This window comes from Myotis lucifugus, unplaced genomic scaffold (assembly GCF_000147115.1).
Source record: "Myotis lucifugus unplaced genomic scaffold, Myoluc2.0 scaffold_3211, whole genome shotgun sequence".
NCBI classification, from domain to species: domain Eukaryota; kingdom Metazoa; phylum Chordata; class Mammalia; order Chiroptera; family Vespertilionidae; genus Myotis; species Myotis lucifugus.
The window spans coordinates 1-16,810 of record NW_005874259.1 but is presented as its reverse complement, the minus strand read 5'-3'; the positions used below and the strand labels follow the sequence as shown (position 1 = coordinate 16,810).

General features: G+C 65.9%; 1 protein-coding gene across 1 annotated transcript; it reads right to left on the bottom strand.

Annotated features, from left to right (window-relative positions):
• Window positions 1–515: 515 nt before the first annotated feature.
• PHRF1 (PHD and ring finger domains 1) lies at window positions 516–16,784 on the bottom strand. Its single transcript, XM_014450685.2, is given in 17 exon segments — window positions 516–979; window positions 1,290–1,757; window positions 1,870–2,024; window positions 2,265–4,368; window positions 4,370–4,815; window positions 5,662–5,816; window positions 6,382–6,501; window positions 6,804–6,994; window positions 7,387–7,514; window positions 9,297–9,426; window positions 9,872–10,047; window positions 10,197–10,297; window positions 10,495–10,610; window positions 11,807–11,890; window positions 13,642–13,859; window positions 15,329–15,430; window positions 16,036–16,784. Coding segments are annotated over 17 exon segments (4,923 nt in total). The 5' UTR covers window positions 16,130–16,784; the 3' UTR covers window positions 516–844.
• Between the last annotated feature and the right edge of the window lie 26 nt (window positions 16,785–16,810).

Sequence of the window (16,810 nt, the reverse complement as noted above, 5' to 3'; positions counted from 1 at the left end):
CCCCCCCCCCCCGCCCCCCCCGCAACCCCGACGGGCTGACTGCATCCTCCCTGCAGCTGGAGCCTGGCTGTGCCAGGCGTCCCTGGAGCGCGTGCAGAGGGAGGGCGCATCCTCCCTGGACAGCAGCAGCCTGGGCCTCTGCCTGTCCAGCTTCAACAGCCTGTACGAGGACCTGGAGCACTTCCTGGATTACTTCATGGAGGTGGAGCAGCCAGCCTAGGCCGCCACGGGCCGCCCTGACCCAATAAAGAGAGCTACGAGCCGGTGCTGGTGTCCTGTCTGGTGGCTGGTGGTTGGGCCAGGGAGGGGGTGGTCCCCCGCAGGCCTCCCAGGCACAATGAAGACCCTTGCGCGCGCACTTAGCATTACAGAGGCCATAACGCTCCCTGGGCACAGCAGGGAGTGTGGCACCTGGGCTTCCTCAGTGGCCAATAGCCGCCCCTGTGCTGTACCCAAGGCCCAGCCCAGCCCCTAAGTCCGCCACGCTGCCCTCTGAGAGGCCTCGGAGTTGGACGAACACTTGAGCCATATCTGTATTACGTTACCAGCTAAGAAAGCGGGGGTTCCCTAAATAAGAGACAGGCCGCCGCTCCCGTCCAAGGTCCGCGCTTCAGTCAAGGGTTCCCCTTTCAAGTACTGAGTCAACGAGAAGTTTCTAAAGAGAATCCGTTTCTGATAAATTAGAACACAATGAAGGTGTATCTACAATGTACACGTAACGTCCAGTTTAAACTGCGCAGGGCGGGCACAGACCACAAGTGATCTCAGGAACCTGGACACAGTGCTGGGGTCCCCCGAGCTTTCTGCTGCTGTCACTCCCAACAGCACGCGGGGCCAGCGAGCCTCAGCCCTCGGCCGCGGGCTCCTCTCCGGCCTCGGGCCTGCGGTGCCGGCGCATGTGCCGGTACTTGTCCACGTAGGCCTTCACCAGGTTGCCCACCTTCACAGGGTTGATCTCCCCGCTCTTGCTGTGGCAGATCTGGGGGAGGGGGAGGCACAATTACCCAGAGGTCCTTTCACAGCCAGACACGTGTCGTTCAGTGGTTGCCAGGACTGGGCCCTGGGGGCCCGCTGTACCCACCGCCCAGGGCCACTGAGGGTCCCACCATGATGGCCAGGAGCCCACAGGGTGTCGCTCTCTGTGACTGAGCCTGTTTAACAAGCGAGGAGGCCGCTGCCCTAGCACCACTCGTTCCTCCCAAGCGCCCTCGTGGTGCCAGGGCCAGAGCACCTCCCTCCACTCAGACCCGGGGCCGTGCCAGCGGACGGCAAGGCCCGCCAGCGCCCACCTTCTGCACGGCCTTGCGGAGGATGTCCTTGTACTCCTCCTTCGTCACCTCGCGCTTCTGGTAGAAGGGCTTGATGGCCAGCTTCACCTCCTCCACCGCCCGCTCGGCGAGCGGAGGGTGAGTGCGTGCCAGGCCTGCAGGGCCCTTGGGGGAGCCCAGCGCTTCCCGCCGTCCTGCGCGTCCCAGGAGGATGGAGAGGGGTCTCACCTCCTCGTTCTTGGCTTTCTCTGTGGCTGGCCGGGGAGTGGCCGTCCTCTCCTCGGAGTTGTTGGTGGCGGCAGCGTGGCCAGCCGGCTCAGAGGCTGTGGTCAGGACGGTGGGCACTGGGGCCAGGCTGGGTGCCGCCCCGCAGCCCGCCAGCGGGAGGCTCCCCTGCAGGATGAACTGCACGGTGGGCTGGCTGACCGGTGCGTAGGGCGGGACACTTGAGGGCAGAGCCAGGGCGGGAGGCAGGCTGGGGCCATAAACCTGGGCAAGAACAGTCTGCTGAGCGCAGCTTCGATGCTGGCAGCACCCCGGCCAGGCGCAGCCCCCGTGGCCCACGGGCAAGGTTACCTCCCCCCGCAGCCTTGACACCCACCTGGGCGGGGTCTGCAGTGGGAAAGCCAGACTCTGGAAGCGTGTAAGCAGGAGGGGGCTCGGGGCAGGGTGCCTGCTGGGAGTCCACCACAAGGCCTCCGTCTCCGGGTTCCCACGCCTCTTCCTGCGGCTGCTGGGGCCTGTGCAGTGGGGTCCCTGAGGGCCAACATGGGGAGGTGGGTGTTCTGTGACCACCCAGGACGGAAGGCTACCTCCTGCTGCAAAACTCCAGAGGAGCATCCCAGCACCAGGACACAGGCTGGAGGCAGCCACCTCCCTACCAGAGTGACCCCGGAGGCCCAGGAGCCACCGGGGAGAAGATGCCCACGGTGCCCGCTCTGTGCCCCCTCCGTGCTGCCCCGGCCCACCTGTGAGGCCACAGGAGCCCCTACTCACGCAGGCCTCGGTCCTCAGCCAGAGCGCAACCCGCCGCCTCCTGCAGGTTCCAGGTGACCCTCTTCACGGGGGCCTTCGCCCGAAGCACAGAGGTCAGGCAGAGGCCTTCCTCCTTCCCCAGCAGCGCCCCGCCCCCGGCCGGGCCTCCCAGGGCAGCCGGCACCGCAGCCTGGGCCTGGTCCTGCTGGAACGAGGCCGTCTCCTGGGGACCCTTTGTCCAGGGCAGGGGCTGCTCGGTGTCCTCACTGTGGATCAGCGACACCTCCCTTCTGATGGCAGCCAGGCTGTGGTCCTGCTGCTGGCCGGCCGGGGGTGCAGCGGGGGTGGGTGGGACCCCGCGCTCAGGCGAGGAGGAGTCTGTGCTCTCTGGGGAGGGCGGGGAGCTCATGTCGTCGAGCTGCGTGAAGATGCCTTCACTGGAAAAGTCGTCAAAGACGTGCCCCGCCTCGACCGAGTCCACGTAGTCCAGGTCCTCGGGGGCACATTCGGCCGGCACCTCTGGGGCAGGGGGAGCCTTCGGGGGGGCCTGGTCGGCCTCAGCCCCTTCTGGCCAGGCTTCAGCTCCTGCTGAGGCCTGCAGCCCCACCGTGTTCTCCCTGCCCGGCCTCGGCTCCTCCTGGGGAGGGGGAGCCGGGGAAGCCTCCTTCACGGGCAACTTCCTCTCCGGGGAGCGGGAGCGGGAGCGAGGCCGAGACCGCTTCTCACGGGAACGAGGCCGCCGGTGCTCTCGGGACCTGTGCTCCAGGCTGGGGGACCTGGACCTGTGCCGCCTCCTCTCACGGGAGCCCCGCCTGTCTCGGGGCCACTCGCGGCTCCTCTCCCTAGGACGGCGGGGCCTCCGGGCCCTCTCCAGGCTGCTGGGGGGAGAGCACCCCCTCCCCTGAGACCTGGAGCGTCTCTTCTTCTTCCTCCTGCTCTCGCGGTGCTCGTGTGAGGAGCTCCCAGGGCTGCCGGAGCGGGAGTGGGAGCGGGACCTCCGCCGGCCTCGGCCCCACGAGTCCCTCTTCCTGTCCCTGCTCTTGTCCTTGGCCTTCCTCCGCTTGGCCCGCTCGTGGCTGCTGGAGCGGTCACTGGAAGACCTCCGAGCCCTGGCCTTGGCCGGGGGCCTCTTGGCCTGGTCCTCACCCACCAGAGGTGACAACGACCTGGAGCTCCTGTCCCCGGAGCGGGAGCCGGAGCGGGTGCGGGAGCGGGTCTGCCTGTGCCCCGGGGCGGAGGCCTGCTTCCTCTGGTCGGTCTCTCTGCCGCGGGAGCTGGACGGGGAGCGGGAGCGGGAGCGGGACGGAGACCGCAGCTCCACGATTCTGTGGGTGGTGGTCGGCAGGGTGTCCGGCTCCACCACCGTCACGCAGGTCACCATCCGCTCCTCAGAGCCGAAGAAGGTGGTGCGAGGCGGCCGGTCCTCGTCCTCCCAGGGCTCCAGTGGGGATGGCCTTCGTGCCCGGGGGGCTGAGTCTGGGCCCCCGGCGGGCTCCTCGCCCCGGAGCTGGAGCAGGCTGGAGGGCGGCCCCCGAGAGGGCTCGGGCTCCGTCCCAAAGACTGTTTTCACCGTGTAGGAGGTGACACACCGCACGGTCTGCGAGGGCGGGGCCTTGGGGCTGCCGATGGAGATGGTGCGGGTGATCTCCGAGGGCAGGAGGCCGGGGCCCAGGCGCTCGGGGCTGCTGCCTGCAGAGCTGGAGTCCGAACCCGTGGGGTTGAACGGGTCATAGATCTCGCTCTTGAGCTGCTTCGTCTTCCTGAGGGAGAAAAGGGGGGCGGAGTTCTCTTTCCTCTGCGCCTTATCGTCCACAGGCTGGAACGTGTGGCAGAAGCCGGGGCTGGAGAGTCTGCTGGAATGCGCCGTGTTCCCGGGAATATTGATCCGGAAGCTCTCGAAGGTTGAGCTGCCGCCCTTCCCCCTCGAGGGTCCCAGCGGGGCAGGGGACTGAGCACCGCCGCCCCTTGAGTGCACGCTGGGCTCCTGGGGGCCCCTGCCGTGCGGCGAGCTCTCCGCCCGGGCCCCGAGGCCAGGCTGCCCCGGGCCCTCCCTGCCTGTCAGCCGGCTGATGCAGGAGCTGGGGATCTCCACTCGCTGCCCGCCGGCGGGGGCGGGGGGCGGGGGCTGTGTCCGCCCACCCACTGCCGCTGTCCCTTCTCATCTTTGGTATCCTGGGGAGCTGGGAGATGTCCGCTCTCCGCGGCGCGGGCCCCGGGGCCTGGCCTGGCCCTGCACTCGCGGCTGGCACATCAGGGCCGCCGTTTGAGATCTTAGATGTGAGTCCAAGAGGCCCAGCGTGCTCATTGACGCCTCTAACTTGTGGGTCCTCCCGTCGTTTGAAGCCAGGACTGTTCACATTCGACGGGCTCTGGGCCTGACCTGACCGAGGGGTCGCTGAGGAGTCCAGTCTCGCCGCAGCCCCCGACGTGAGCGCAGGGACGTGGGAGGGGGTGGACCTGCCTTGACTGCGCGACCCCAGGCTTCCCAGGAGCCCTGTGCTTGGTGCTGGGGGCTGCGGGCCGTCTCCCCCTCGGGACAGACCGACTGAGTGTCGCTGAAAAGAAACAGGTGCTAAAAGACAAAAAGGCAGACGGCCATCAGGTGCCCTCCCTCCTTTCCAGGCTCCATGACTTGCTTAGCCTTTATCACACGCTGTCTAGCTGTGCATTTCAAGTTCCTCCTACTTGTTGCTGGTGGGGGCACAGCCCTGTGGGGGGCGTAGGGACCGCCGGGGCGCCCTGGGCAGCTGGAGGCTTTGCTGTGGGGCTTCCCTTCTGCCTCCCCTTGTGATATTTGGGTTCAGGATGTGCCGAAGCCAGTGACAGACCTTTGGCAGGAGGTAGGAGGGGAGGGCTGCCCGCCTCCGCAGCGCTGCCATCACTGGCTGCCCAGTCCCCACACTGGACCCCACCCCCAAGACCTGCTAGGCCAGTGATGGCGAACCTATGACACGCGTGTCAGAGGTGACACGCAAACTCATTTTTTTGGTTGATTTTTCTTTGTTAAATGGCATTTAAATATATAAAATAAATATCAAAAATATAAGTCTTTGTTTTACTATGGTTGCAAAGATCAAAAAATTTCTATATGTGACACGGCACCAGAGTTAAGTTAGGGTTTTTCAAAATGCTGACACGCCGAGCTCAGAAGGTTCGCCATCACTGGGCTAGACCCAGGTCAGCGGAGGGCTCCGCGTGCGGGCTCAGGGCTGTGAGGACACAGGCCACGGGGCGGCCTTGGGCCTGCGGCTCCGTCACCACCCAAGTGATTTGCTCGTCACCACCGTTCAGAACATGAGGGAAAAACAGGAGGACGCTGCCCCTCCTTTACGTCTTCTGTGCGTGGAAAACGCACCCGCCCTCCATGCGCACCCACCCAAGCAGAGCGTGTCTCCACTTCCGCTCGGAGGCGGCTTACCTGCCCGCTTGGCGCTGAGCGAGCCGTCGCGGTGGATGGTGATGTCGGAGCTGTCCATCATGAGGAGGCTCTGGCCCGACAGGATGCTGCCCAGCAGGTCGGGGACAGGGGCCACGTCCACGTCCGGCTCGGGCGCCGCGGCAGGAATGCTCCTCCTGCAGGTGCAGACTAGGCCCTGCCACCGCTGCCCTCAGGCCCTGCCCCGCCCCCAGGCCCTGGGAGTGGGGCTGAGAGGAGGCCGTCCGCCAGGACCCCCACAGGAGTGAGACCCACCCCGCAGCTCCCCTGAAAACGGGGCGGGATGAAATCAGTGGGTGCACCACAGGCCAGAGCACAGCGGAGCAGCTCTGCCGTCATGGGGTTCAGTTTCTTCTTTTCCCCCAAATGCTCCAATGAGAAAAGGCCCAGCCCAAGGCGCAGCCCAGCAGCCTGGCCCCCACCCAGCACCCCCGCGGACGGCTCCCCACCCAGCACCCAGCACCCCCGCTGACGGCTCCCCATCCAGTACCCAGCACCCAGTACCCCCGCTGACGGCTCCCCACCCAGCACCCAGCACCCCCGCTGATGGCTCCCTATCCAGCACCCAGCACCCCTGCTGATGGGTCTGCCCGTGGCCTCGTGCCCTCGCTCCCCATCAAGAAGCCAAGGGGAGTCTGGGGGCTAGAGACCAGCCAGCATGGCTGCCACGCCGGAACCGCTGCCCTTGGCCCTCAGACCCACCTGGAGAGCCCCATGGAGACGGGCCTGGCCACGGGCTGGTGAGACCGCAGGGCCGAGCGGGAGAGGACCCTCCTCTTGGCACTCAGAGGGGAAGCAGGGCTGGCAGACGGCTCTTCGCTGCTGGAGGAAGGACACCAACCGAGGAAACGGTGACCCATGCCCGAGGCCCACGGGCCCCTCCAGCCCCTGCCCCAGTGCCCAGCAGGACGGCCTGGTGCTGCCCACACGGCACTTTCCTCAGCCAGGACGAGCATGCAATGCCTGAGGCAGGAGGCAGCTCCCTCGTTTTCCCAGCGGCAACCGGAGGCTCACCCTGGCCCACAGGGTGGCGTGCCCACCGTCACAACACTTGGAAGAAGGGAGGTGGCAGCTTGCTCCCCAACTCTGCAGAGGTGCCTGCGGCACTGCCCCCCTGCAGTCACCTGTCGAAAGGGTCCAGCTCATAGGGGTCTCCGAAGACAGAGAGAGAGGCAGCCCCGATGTCCGCACGCATCAGCCCCAGGGAGGGGTCCGCGGGCCGGAACACGGACGGGATGCAGGCCCCGTGGGTCGGCCTCCGGAGGCCCAGCGTCCGCGCGATGCGCCCGCGAGCTGTGACTTCACTCTGAGCAGTCTTGACGGGAAAGAACCGCCGTGAGACCCGTGGATCTGGTGCAAGCTGGCCACACCAGCAGCGGCTGAGCCCACGCCAGACCAGAGCGGCCGGCCCCACACCATCCCTACGCCCACCACCAGGCCTCTGCAGGTCCCAGGCCAATGAGGGTGGACCTGGGGCTCCGCCAAGACAAGACAGCCTGCCCGCTGGACCCCTGTGGGCGCTGCCCTCGAAGCCGCCCCAGCGGCCCCTAAAACCAGGGATCGCCAGGGAGCCTCCCGACGAGCCAGCAGCTCTGCCTGTGTCCTGGCCGACCCGCAGGACGCCCGCCCGTCTGCACTCTGTGCATGGCTCCCAGCAGGAGGCCGTTCCAGGACACCACGCCCTCGCAGAGGACCTGGCAGGCCTACCTTCAGCTTTTGTCCTTTCCTCTTCTTCCCGCGGCCCTGGCGTCTCTTGGACCTTGTCCCCGAGCTCCTGCTCCTCACGGCCGGTCTGGGCTGGGTTTTCTTCCTTCCCAGCACTTTCCTCCGTCTTCCTGCAAAGAGGACACCGCGGGTCTGTGCTCCCCGCGTCGCGTGCCCGTGGCGTCCCCGAGGGGTGCACCCACCAAGGCTCCGCAGGGGAACCACCACGTTCGCGCTTGGAGTCTTCAATGGGAAAATCAACTGCAGTTTAGAGGCCCTGCCGCCCACGGAGGGAGGGCGGGCGGCCGTGCACAGCAAGGCCCGGGCTTGGAGAACCGGCGCCCACGTCCGTTACATCAGAACAAACCCGACAGCGAGCAGCGGCGAGGGACCCGGCTCTGCACCCCGGGGCCTGACCAGAGACGAGAACACGGGCCGCTCCCCGGACACCACCCGCCCCGCCCCGTGAGCCCGCGCTCAGGCCTGACCTGCGCCTTGGAGCTGCCAGGGCTGCTCAGTGGGAGGAGGGGCCCCGGCACCCGAGAGGCATGGGAGCCTCGGCAGGGAAGCAGGGGCGCCAGGAAGATGGCGGGACGGACCCTGGGCGCCCGCAGCTACACCCCACGCACCCCAACTGCCCCTGTGAGCTCACAATGGTGCGGAACCCTGTGACCGCGGGGCTGCTGAGTGACGCCGTGGGGCTGAGGTCTGCGCACCGAGGCCCGGCCACGGGGGGACCCTCAAGCTGTTCAGCTGAGCCCCCCCACGGCCCCAGCGTGTCCACGGCCCCGACCTCTGACAGACACGCCCCCCACCCCCCACCCCCCCGCAGCGGCACACAGACCAGCAGACCAGCCACGAGCGCGGGAACCCGGGCCCAACTACCGGCCCACGGGCAGGGACAGGCTCGGCGCGGCCGGCAGTGCGGACCAGAACCAGGACCAGAACCAGGACGCCGGGACGGGGGACGTCCACACGGGGCGCGGACAGTCTCCGCACAGCAGCAGCGCTGCCCTGGCTGTGGGCTCGCACAGACGACACTCACAACCCCGTGGCCTTTGTGACACAATCAGACTCCGCACGGACGCTGCTCGTGGGGGTGGGCACCCCTGCTCGTTCTCTCGGCACAACGCAGCGTGTGGGTGGACTGACGGGAAAAGCCTCCCTCTGCCGGGCGCACCGCCCGCACTCACAGAGCAGAGGGCGACGCTGCGAGGAGGGGCGGGCGAGTGCTGGGTGCCGACGAGGGAGGCCAGGGCTGAGCCGGGAGGACGACGGAACGGCTCCGGGCCCCTTTCTGCAGCCCGACCAGTGCGGGTTTGACCTACACCTGCCAGAACTTCTTTAGCAAAGCAAACAAACAAACAAAACCTCAAGCGAAAAACAGCAAAGGAGGGTAACCACACAGAGCCGCCTGCCACCTCACCAGGCGATGCCCCGTCCCAGCTGGACGCTCGCAGGGACGAGGGCAGCTCCGGAGCGTCCACTCAGAGACTGTCCTCCGAGCAGGGGAGTGAAGCAAGTGAGAAACACACGTCAGGAGTGTGACCGGGTTTATGACATCAGAAAAAAGGCGCACGCGCGCGCACACACACATACACGTACGACACAAGAGCCCATGATGCTGAATTTGAACTCGAGAATCGGTGTGGCCGAGGACCGCCTCCCAGCTGCCCACTAAAAGGGCCACAAGGCCCACAGCTCGCTCCACGGAGGCCGCACATGCCAGGCCTGTCCCAGAGCAGCGGCTACCACGGTGCCCACGGTGGGGAATGGCACCGACTGTTCAGTCGCTCACTGCCCTGCGCTCACTGAGGGGGAGGGACCCACACCGGCCTGGCAGGAGCGCTCCCGTGGGGCCTGCAGCTCCCAGGGAACCTGTCAGGGACGGCGCCAGCCCACGCCTGGCTTACTTGCTTTCCTCCTCCGCTTGGCGGGAGCCCGCGGCGTCGTGGGGCGCTGATACACGGCTGTGCTCAGGCCAGAGGCAACGGCTTCGATGGTCTCGTCAAGCAGAGAGGACATCAGGTACCTCGGGACATGCTGCACGCAGGTGGGGTTGGTGGGCACCAGGCTCATCCACACCCTCCCAGGGAGGCCCGGCCAGGCCGCCGTGGGGGGACACACAGCCTAGGCCCACCGCACAGCTGGCATCACCCTCTCGATTCCACAAACCGCAGATGCTTCCTGCTGGCAGGGACCCAGGGGGGGGACCGGCCCAGGGAGAGGGGAGGCCTCCCAGGGAGCAGGCTCAGGGCGAGGGCGGAGGATGAGGAGGGCCAGGCAGGCTCAGGAGCAAATGGAGCAGAAGAGTCACACCCCCAGGACACGGGCCGGGATGGACTGCAGGTGTCCTCCCTGGGAGCCGGTGGTGGCAGTGGTGTTTGATGAAAGCACTAGACCCAAGTGCCCCCAGCTCCTCACCCCCTCCCCACCCAGCAATGCTCCCATAGGAATGCCCTGAAGCTGGACGGCCGCCCAGACCCACCTGGATGCTCCGGGCAGTGGACATGCGGTTCCGGTTCACAGTGGCTCGAACACGCTCGCTCTGCCGTGTCCTGGCGATGGCCCGGGTCCGCCCCTCACGAGGCCGCAGCCGGCTGGCGGTCGGCACCACATCGACCAAGAGCAGAGAGACCTCCTCCTCGGTCACGGGATCCGCATCTGGGAGGAACGGAGATGCTCGCTGTGCAGCTGGCCCTCCAGACCGGCAGTGCCGAAGCCTGGGCCCAGCTCCCACCGAGAGCCCACCCAGCTCGACGGGCCTGACTGCCCTGCTCTGGGCCGCGTGGACACTGAGGTGGCGGCGCTACCTGCAGGAGAGGTGGCAGCTCCGGGGCTGGCACATCCTGGACAGAACCACTCGTCCACGGGCACCTCCTGGAGAGGGGGGTCCAAACACTCCATGTGGTACCTACAGGAGTGCAGGGCCAATCAGACCGGGCCCGGCCACACCCGGCACCGGAGAGCAGGTGCGCAGACGCGCCCCAGACCACAGCGTGGCCCGAGGTGCTAAGGCGTCTCCCTGCGCGTCAGGGCCCGGGCCTCGCTTCTCAGCTCCAGGGAGAAATGCCGGCTGTGGACGGGCCGGCAGGCGGGCCCCACGCTCACCCGGCATCACAGCCATCGCAGAGCAGCAGGCGGTCCTCCCGGTCGCTGCGGCCACACACCTCACAGAAGGTGGGGTCGTCCTCCTCCTCTCCGGCCCTGGCGTTCTCCACAGGGACCTGGAGGCAGAAGGCGCGGCTGCTCACATGGCCAGTGGCGCCGACCCGTCCATCCAGCAGGGCTGAGTCTGTGGTCGGCCCGGAGCAGCTCCTCAGCTTCTTAAGGTTTCTCCGTGCCCCGCAGACCGACCCAGAGGCTCGGAACTAATACGCATCCAGGGGTTTTTATGTTTTGGGACCATTTTAAGGTAGTTTATCAAGAAGAAAAAACGGATTTAACCGAAAACAAAGTGGTGCCCATGCGAGGGCCCAGCGCAGAGCACGCAGTGGAGACAGCAGGGCCCTGGTGCTGGAGGAGCCCACCCACGCCCCGGGCAACCACGAGAACAGGAAAGCAACCTTCAGGCAGCGGGTACTAACCACTCGGAAAACGTCACATAATCGAGCAAAGACGTGGAAACGCAGCTGCCATCATTCGAGCCCTGTCTGGTGGGAGGTCTGTGGACACGCCCCTGCCTCTCCTGCGAGCCCCCCAGCAACACCCCTGCAGGTGTCAGCAGCCGCGGTGACAAGCAGGCCGCGTGTCTGGTGGGCTCTCCCCCTGCACCTCCCGTCACACCGCGGCAGACTCTCCAGGGAATGAGGTGCCTGCAGGAAAACTGCCCACACCAGGGCCCAGGCGGCCACCTGCAGCACCGACCCCAGAGCGCCAGAAAGGGTGTGGTCTCAGCAGAAATATGCACCTCACGCACCGGCACCTGCGGTTCTGTGCATTTGTAACAAAAAGCGGGTCTACAGCTGCGAGAGCTGCGCGGCCGTCCCTGGCGTTCAGGTCTAAGGCGCCTCTAGGAGCCTCTCTACGGCTCGTCCGCGACACCAGCGGTGCGGAGGCCCTTTCGGTCTCTGAAAAGCAGAAAAGCCAGCCGAAACCTGGTCCCGCTCCCAAGAGAACCGCCTCCTCCAAGCCTGGCTGCGAGGCCAAGGGCAGGTAGGAGGTGAGCGCTGTGGAGAAGAGGGCGCCTGGGAAACGGCCCCCCTCCCCTGCAGTGCCCCTCCCCAGCACCCACGTGGCCGACAGACAGGGCAGCTCCCTCCCCCACGGGCTTCCGTCACGGCTGCAAACGGCAACCTGGTGGGTTTCTAAGAAGCGTGGGCCAGTACGCACTCATCTCAGGAAAGCAATTTGGGAAGCTTCCCCCGAGACAGGGACCATGCAGTGAACGCAGCGGTGGGGCTCCCACAGCGCAGACACTCACCTTCTTCAGGACTTTGCCACCAAACTGGGCTCGAATACAAATGCGTTTAAATAGAGTTCGATCGACTGGACAGGAATTGGCATTCTGTGAGGAACAGGAGCGGTGTCAGGAACCTGCGGATCACTTTCACTAGTAACGTCTCACTCGAAATAAAGCACGCGCCGAGCCTGCAACATGCCTTCACCCCGAAAGCCAGACGGTCCGCCTCCGCGCGCTGCGGAGCTAAGCTGCCGGTTCACAGCGGCGAGGCAGGAGCCGCCGCGGCGAAGAGGAAGGAAGGGGAGCCCGGCATGTGCACACGGCCGCTCGCAGGCGTGAAGGGAGCTGAGGGAGAAGGCGCGCAGGGGACAGGGGACGGGCCACGGGCGCCCCTCTCTGTTCCAAGCCTGTGCCCGTGTTCCATGAGCTGCTCCCGTCTCAGCACACGCAGAGGGCTCCCTCCTCAGAAACGCTAAGATCTTCTTGCCTTAACAGTGTTTTCCACGAGTCCTATTGAACGCCTTTACTAGATACACCATGTACAGCGCAATGCACTTACCACTGTGAATCTCCACATCCTGGGGCAGCCCCCCCAAGCTACCAGCCCCCTGCCCCCTGGGGTCTGGGCGCCTCTGGCCAGCACAGGACGGGGCTGCCCCCGAGCCTCCCACAGGCAGCCCGCAGCCCCTCCCCCTGCTGTGCACACCCTCAGACGTGTCTGCCGGACGCACTTGGTCCTCTGGCTCCCAGTGCGCTCCCTGTGGGAGGACATGTCACACCCACACCTGCCTGAGGAGCCCTGGGCTCCGCCCACCCACACGGGCTCCAGGCTGTGCAGGGCTGTCGCCTTGTGGTGTGCGCAGTGGTGTCCCGCGCACCCCGCCGACTCCTGTGCTCAACGTCTACTTGTGAGTCCCTCCCGGGACGTCCGGAGCCTTATCAGGGGCCTCCCCGCTGCACCTCCCGGATGGCAAGGAGGCCGCCAGGTCCTGCGTGTGAGCTGCCTGCCGTCACACGCTTACAGAGGAGCCCCTCTCTGCCCACGAGGTGCCGCTGTGTCCACTGTGTACTTGTCCCCTGGCCCTGCCAAGCTCCACGGCCCGGGCCCCGTTCCCGGAGTCCAGCGTAGCCACCACAGACGACAGCGCCGCGCCCAGGAGGGACTCTCCCCCTGCGTCTCTCCGGGAACCGCGCAGCCGCCGGGCGCTGGGCTCTGGGAACCGGCGCCACTGCCCCTCGCGCGAGACCTCCCACACAGGGAGGGGCCCCCTCCGCTTGCTCTCAGCTGCTGCTCTGGCCCCTCCTCTGACTGACGTCTATGCGCTCCCACCGTGAGCCGTGGCTCACCCTGCATCCAGCAGCCCTGCTGAGCCACAGTCCCTGGCCATGCCTGTGCTGGCGTGGCGTCACGGGTGGGGTGGGAGCGCGAGGAGAACAAGACAGAGGACGCGTCAGCACGGCCACACCTTCTCATCGCTGCACAGTCCACGCCTGTGAGATTCTCACGATCGAGTGGAAAGAACAGGAGCAGGGCTTCTGGCGTCCTCAGAGACACGCAGGCTTCTGGGCCTCTCCTTGCAGGCCCCCGGGACTCGGCACCTGCGACCCCCCCAGCACACGGCACCGCGCACCTGAGCCCCGCTGGCCCCTGCGGTCCCTGTCCTGCTGGGAACGCTCCTCTCCTGCCGCCTCTGCAGTGCGCGTCCCCCACAACCCAAGAGCCAGCGGCCAGGCGGGAGCCAGGACCGGCTGTGAGTCAGCCCCAAGGCCCCACGCCGGCAGCAGAGCAGAGCACCCAGCACGAGGCGGGCACAGGCCGGGCCCTCAGACAGGAGGCCCGAGAGCAGCCGCCTCACCTTGGACCACTCCAGGATACAGTCCAGGCAGAAGTAATGGGCGCAGCTCTCCGGGGTCCCCACAGCCTGGTCCCTGAAAGTGTTGAGACAAATGGGGCAGCTCTCCGCTTCGTCGTCGGAATGACACGTGCCATTGGCCTCCGGCTTCCCCTGAGGGTCTGCTGCCACCAGTACTTCCTCGTCATCGTCGTCATCATCGTCTTCGGAACCTTCGGAACCTTGAGAAAGAGGGACACACGTGAGCTACCGCCGCGCAGGGGAAACCCGGCTCCCACCCCGCACTGCGGGACAGATCGCCTGCCGGCGGCCCCGCCGGGTGCTGGCAACGGCTCCTCACCTCCAGCCGCTCTCAAGCTGAGGGGCACAGCACTGGCCGGGCAGCTCCAGCAGCCCCAGCCCCGGCCCCGGAGCAGTCAGACCCCACGGGCCGGGCATGACTAGGTCAACTGCCCAGGCCAGCGCCCCCGACGGCGGCCACACTCCCAACCCCTCCTCAGAGCAAGTGGGAAAGAGCCGTCTGCCTTCAGACAACACTGTCCTTAGCAACCCCACTTCCCTCGGGCCAGAGAGCACCGGTCCTAAGCGGACCACGAGGCCGCCCCGGTCGGAGGCTGAGGCTGGGAGCCACCCGCAGAGACGTAAGGGGACGCTCTGGTCGAACACGCAGTCACCGTGTTTAGTTTTCTGTCCTCCCCGAGTGCACACAGACAGAGGACAGACCAGAGGTGTGGCCGCCTCGCCGGTCCCAGGACTCCACCCGTCCCTCCCTCTGCGTGTGGCAGCACCGGTGCCCACCACGCTACTGCCCATGACCCTGCTGCTGTGGCAGAGCAGTTCCCGGGTCGGGGGGACTGCGTCAGGAGAGCCCTCCAACGGCGGTTCTCCTGCCGACGGCAGAGGTCCGAGGCACTCCTGCTGGGCGGCCGAAGGTGGGCGCCAGGAGCGGATGACAGTGCCCCACAGCCGGCCAGAAACCGGACTGCAGCCCTGCCCGAGACCTGACTTCTGCCAACAAGCGGTGACCCTGGAGGAGGGCGTCGTCCCATGCACCAAAAGGTCGCTAGTTCAATTCCCGGTCAGGGCACATGCCCCAGTTGCGGGCTCGATCCTCGATCCCCGGTAGGGGGAAGGCAGGAAGCAGCCGCCAAACAACGTTATAATCTCACATCAATATTTCTCTCTCACTCTCTCCCTCCCTTCCTTTTTCGCTAAAAAAAAAGTCAATAAAAATCTTAAAAGGAGACAATGAGAGTGAGCACAGGCGGGAGCCCCTAGCAGCGAGGACCTGGTCGGGAGCCTGGGCCAGGGCGTGCTCCGTCCACCCGAGACCCAGGGCCTGGAAGGGGCACCGAGCTCTCTGCTCATTCTGCCGGGAGGCGTGGAAGGTGGTCTCCCCGGAAACCGCCGTTCCGTTCCCGCCGCTCTGTGCTCCGGCACGTTCTCATCTCCTGCCCTCACCAGAGAGGAGACCGAGCAAATCGCGTCACACCGAAGTACGCCGTCGCCCCGTGGGCATGGAGGACACCCCACAGGGCCTGCCCACAGGCCCGCTCCGCACGGAGTTTCTCCCCAGCGCCTCACCCACCCCTCAGCGGCAGTGTGGTCAAGCAACGTCACTGGGGACGTTTTAGGACCCGCTGCCCTCACAGCGAGACCCAGGAAGCCGCTCCACAGGCAGCGCGCTCACCAGATCCATCCTCCAGGTCCGCCTCCTCCTCTCCATCGGTGCCGTCGCTGAGCTCACTGCCCGTGTCCTCAGAGCCGCCACTGTCACCGTCACTGCTTTCTTCTAGACCAAGACAGGAAAAACACAGGCCGGGCAGAGTCACAACCGAGGCAAGAGGAGGGCGGGTGCACAGAGGGGTGCAGCAAGCATAGTGTGGGGGGGGGCGGACAGAGGGGGACAGCAGCTGCTGGCAGGTGGGGAGGTGGGGCTGGTGAGGACAGAAGTAGGAAAAGCAAAATCCCTTTGCTCCATTTACATCTGTATTGCTTACATTAAAAATAAGACAAGACATCTGTTCTACTCTCAACAATAAAGGTTATTTTTAAAGATTATAAAAATAAGACAAAAGAATGTACCACTTCTGCAACTTAAAAACAAAGTCATGTAGACATCACTGAGACAACAGCCAAAGGGAACTCAGCTTGTCTTTCTAATCCTCACCCGAGAACATGTTTATCGTTTTAAAGAGAGAAGGAGAGAGAGAGAGAAACATCCAGGGGAGATGGCACCGCAACCTTGGTGTAGGGACAACGCTCCAGCTGAGCCACGGGCCCGCGTGGGCGCTCGGCTCTCTGAGGGCCCGCGTCGTGCAGCGCGGGGACCCGACCTCTCCTGAGGTGCCGGCCACGGGCCCGCGCTCGGCCACGGCAGGAGGGGCGGCGGCTCACCAGCATCACTGGCCACGGTGGCAGCGCTGAGTCCCGGGTGGACATCTGGCCCCAGGCTCTGGTCCACCAGCTCGTCCAGGCTGTCCTCATCCATCGCTGGACATGGGAGTTCAGCCTGCAGGAGAGAGAGCAGTCATTCCCAGCTGTGCCAGGCTGCAGAGAACGGCAGCCACTCTAGCGTCGCACCCCTGGTGACACGTCCATCTGCAGGACAGGAGGCCGAGCTGAGAGCATGCGCACAGCAGCCCAGCCACAACGCTGTGGGTACAGGGAAAGGCAGATTCTTAGCTACCGAGCTACATGCAGTCCGACCTCCACCTGCAACAAGCCCGTCAGCTTCAGCTGCAGGTTTGTACTGAGACGAAAGGGCTTGTCAGGAGCTGAGGCAAAGCAGGGCTTTCGACAGGGGCTCCCCGGAAGGCCGAGGTGGCAAGCGGGGCCCTCCCCGGGCAGATCCGCTCAGCCAGGCTGCCCGCGGCCTCTGCTCCGGCCCCATGGGAACCGCGGCTTTAGCTCACCCGGAGCAGCCCCGGAGCAGCCCGGGGCCTCGGGGAGCAGAGTGACGTGAGGACCTGCCCTCCGCCACCATGGCCACCCCCTGGGCTCCTCATCTCCAAGTGGGGACACCTGTGGGATCTCTGCACGGACAACAGACCCAGACAGCGGCCTCTAAGTGCAGCAAGACCCGCTCTCCCCCCCACCCCAGAGCCTCCAACGCTGGTCCCCAAATAAGGGTTCCTTCTCATCAGGTGACCCTCAGAGGACCCCACTCAGC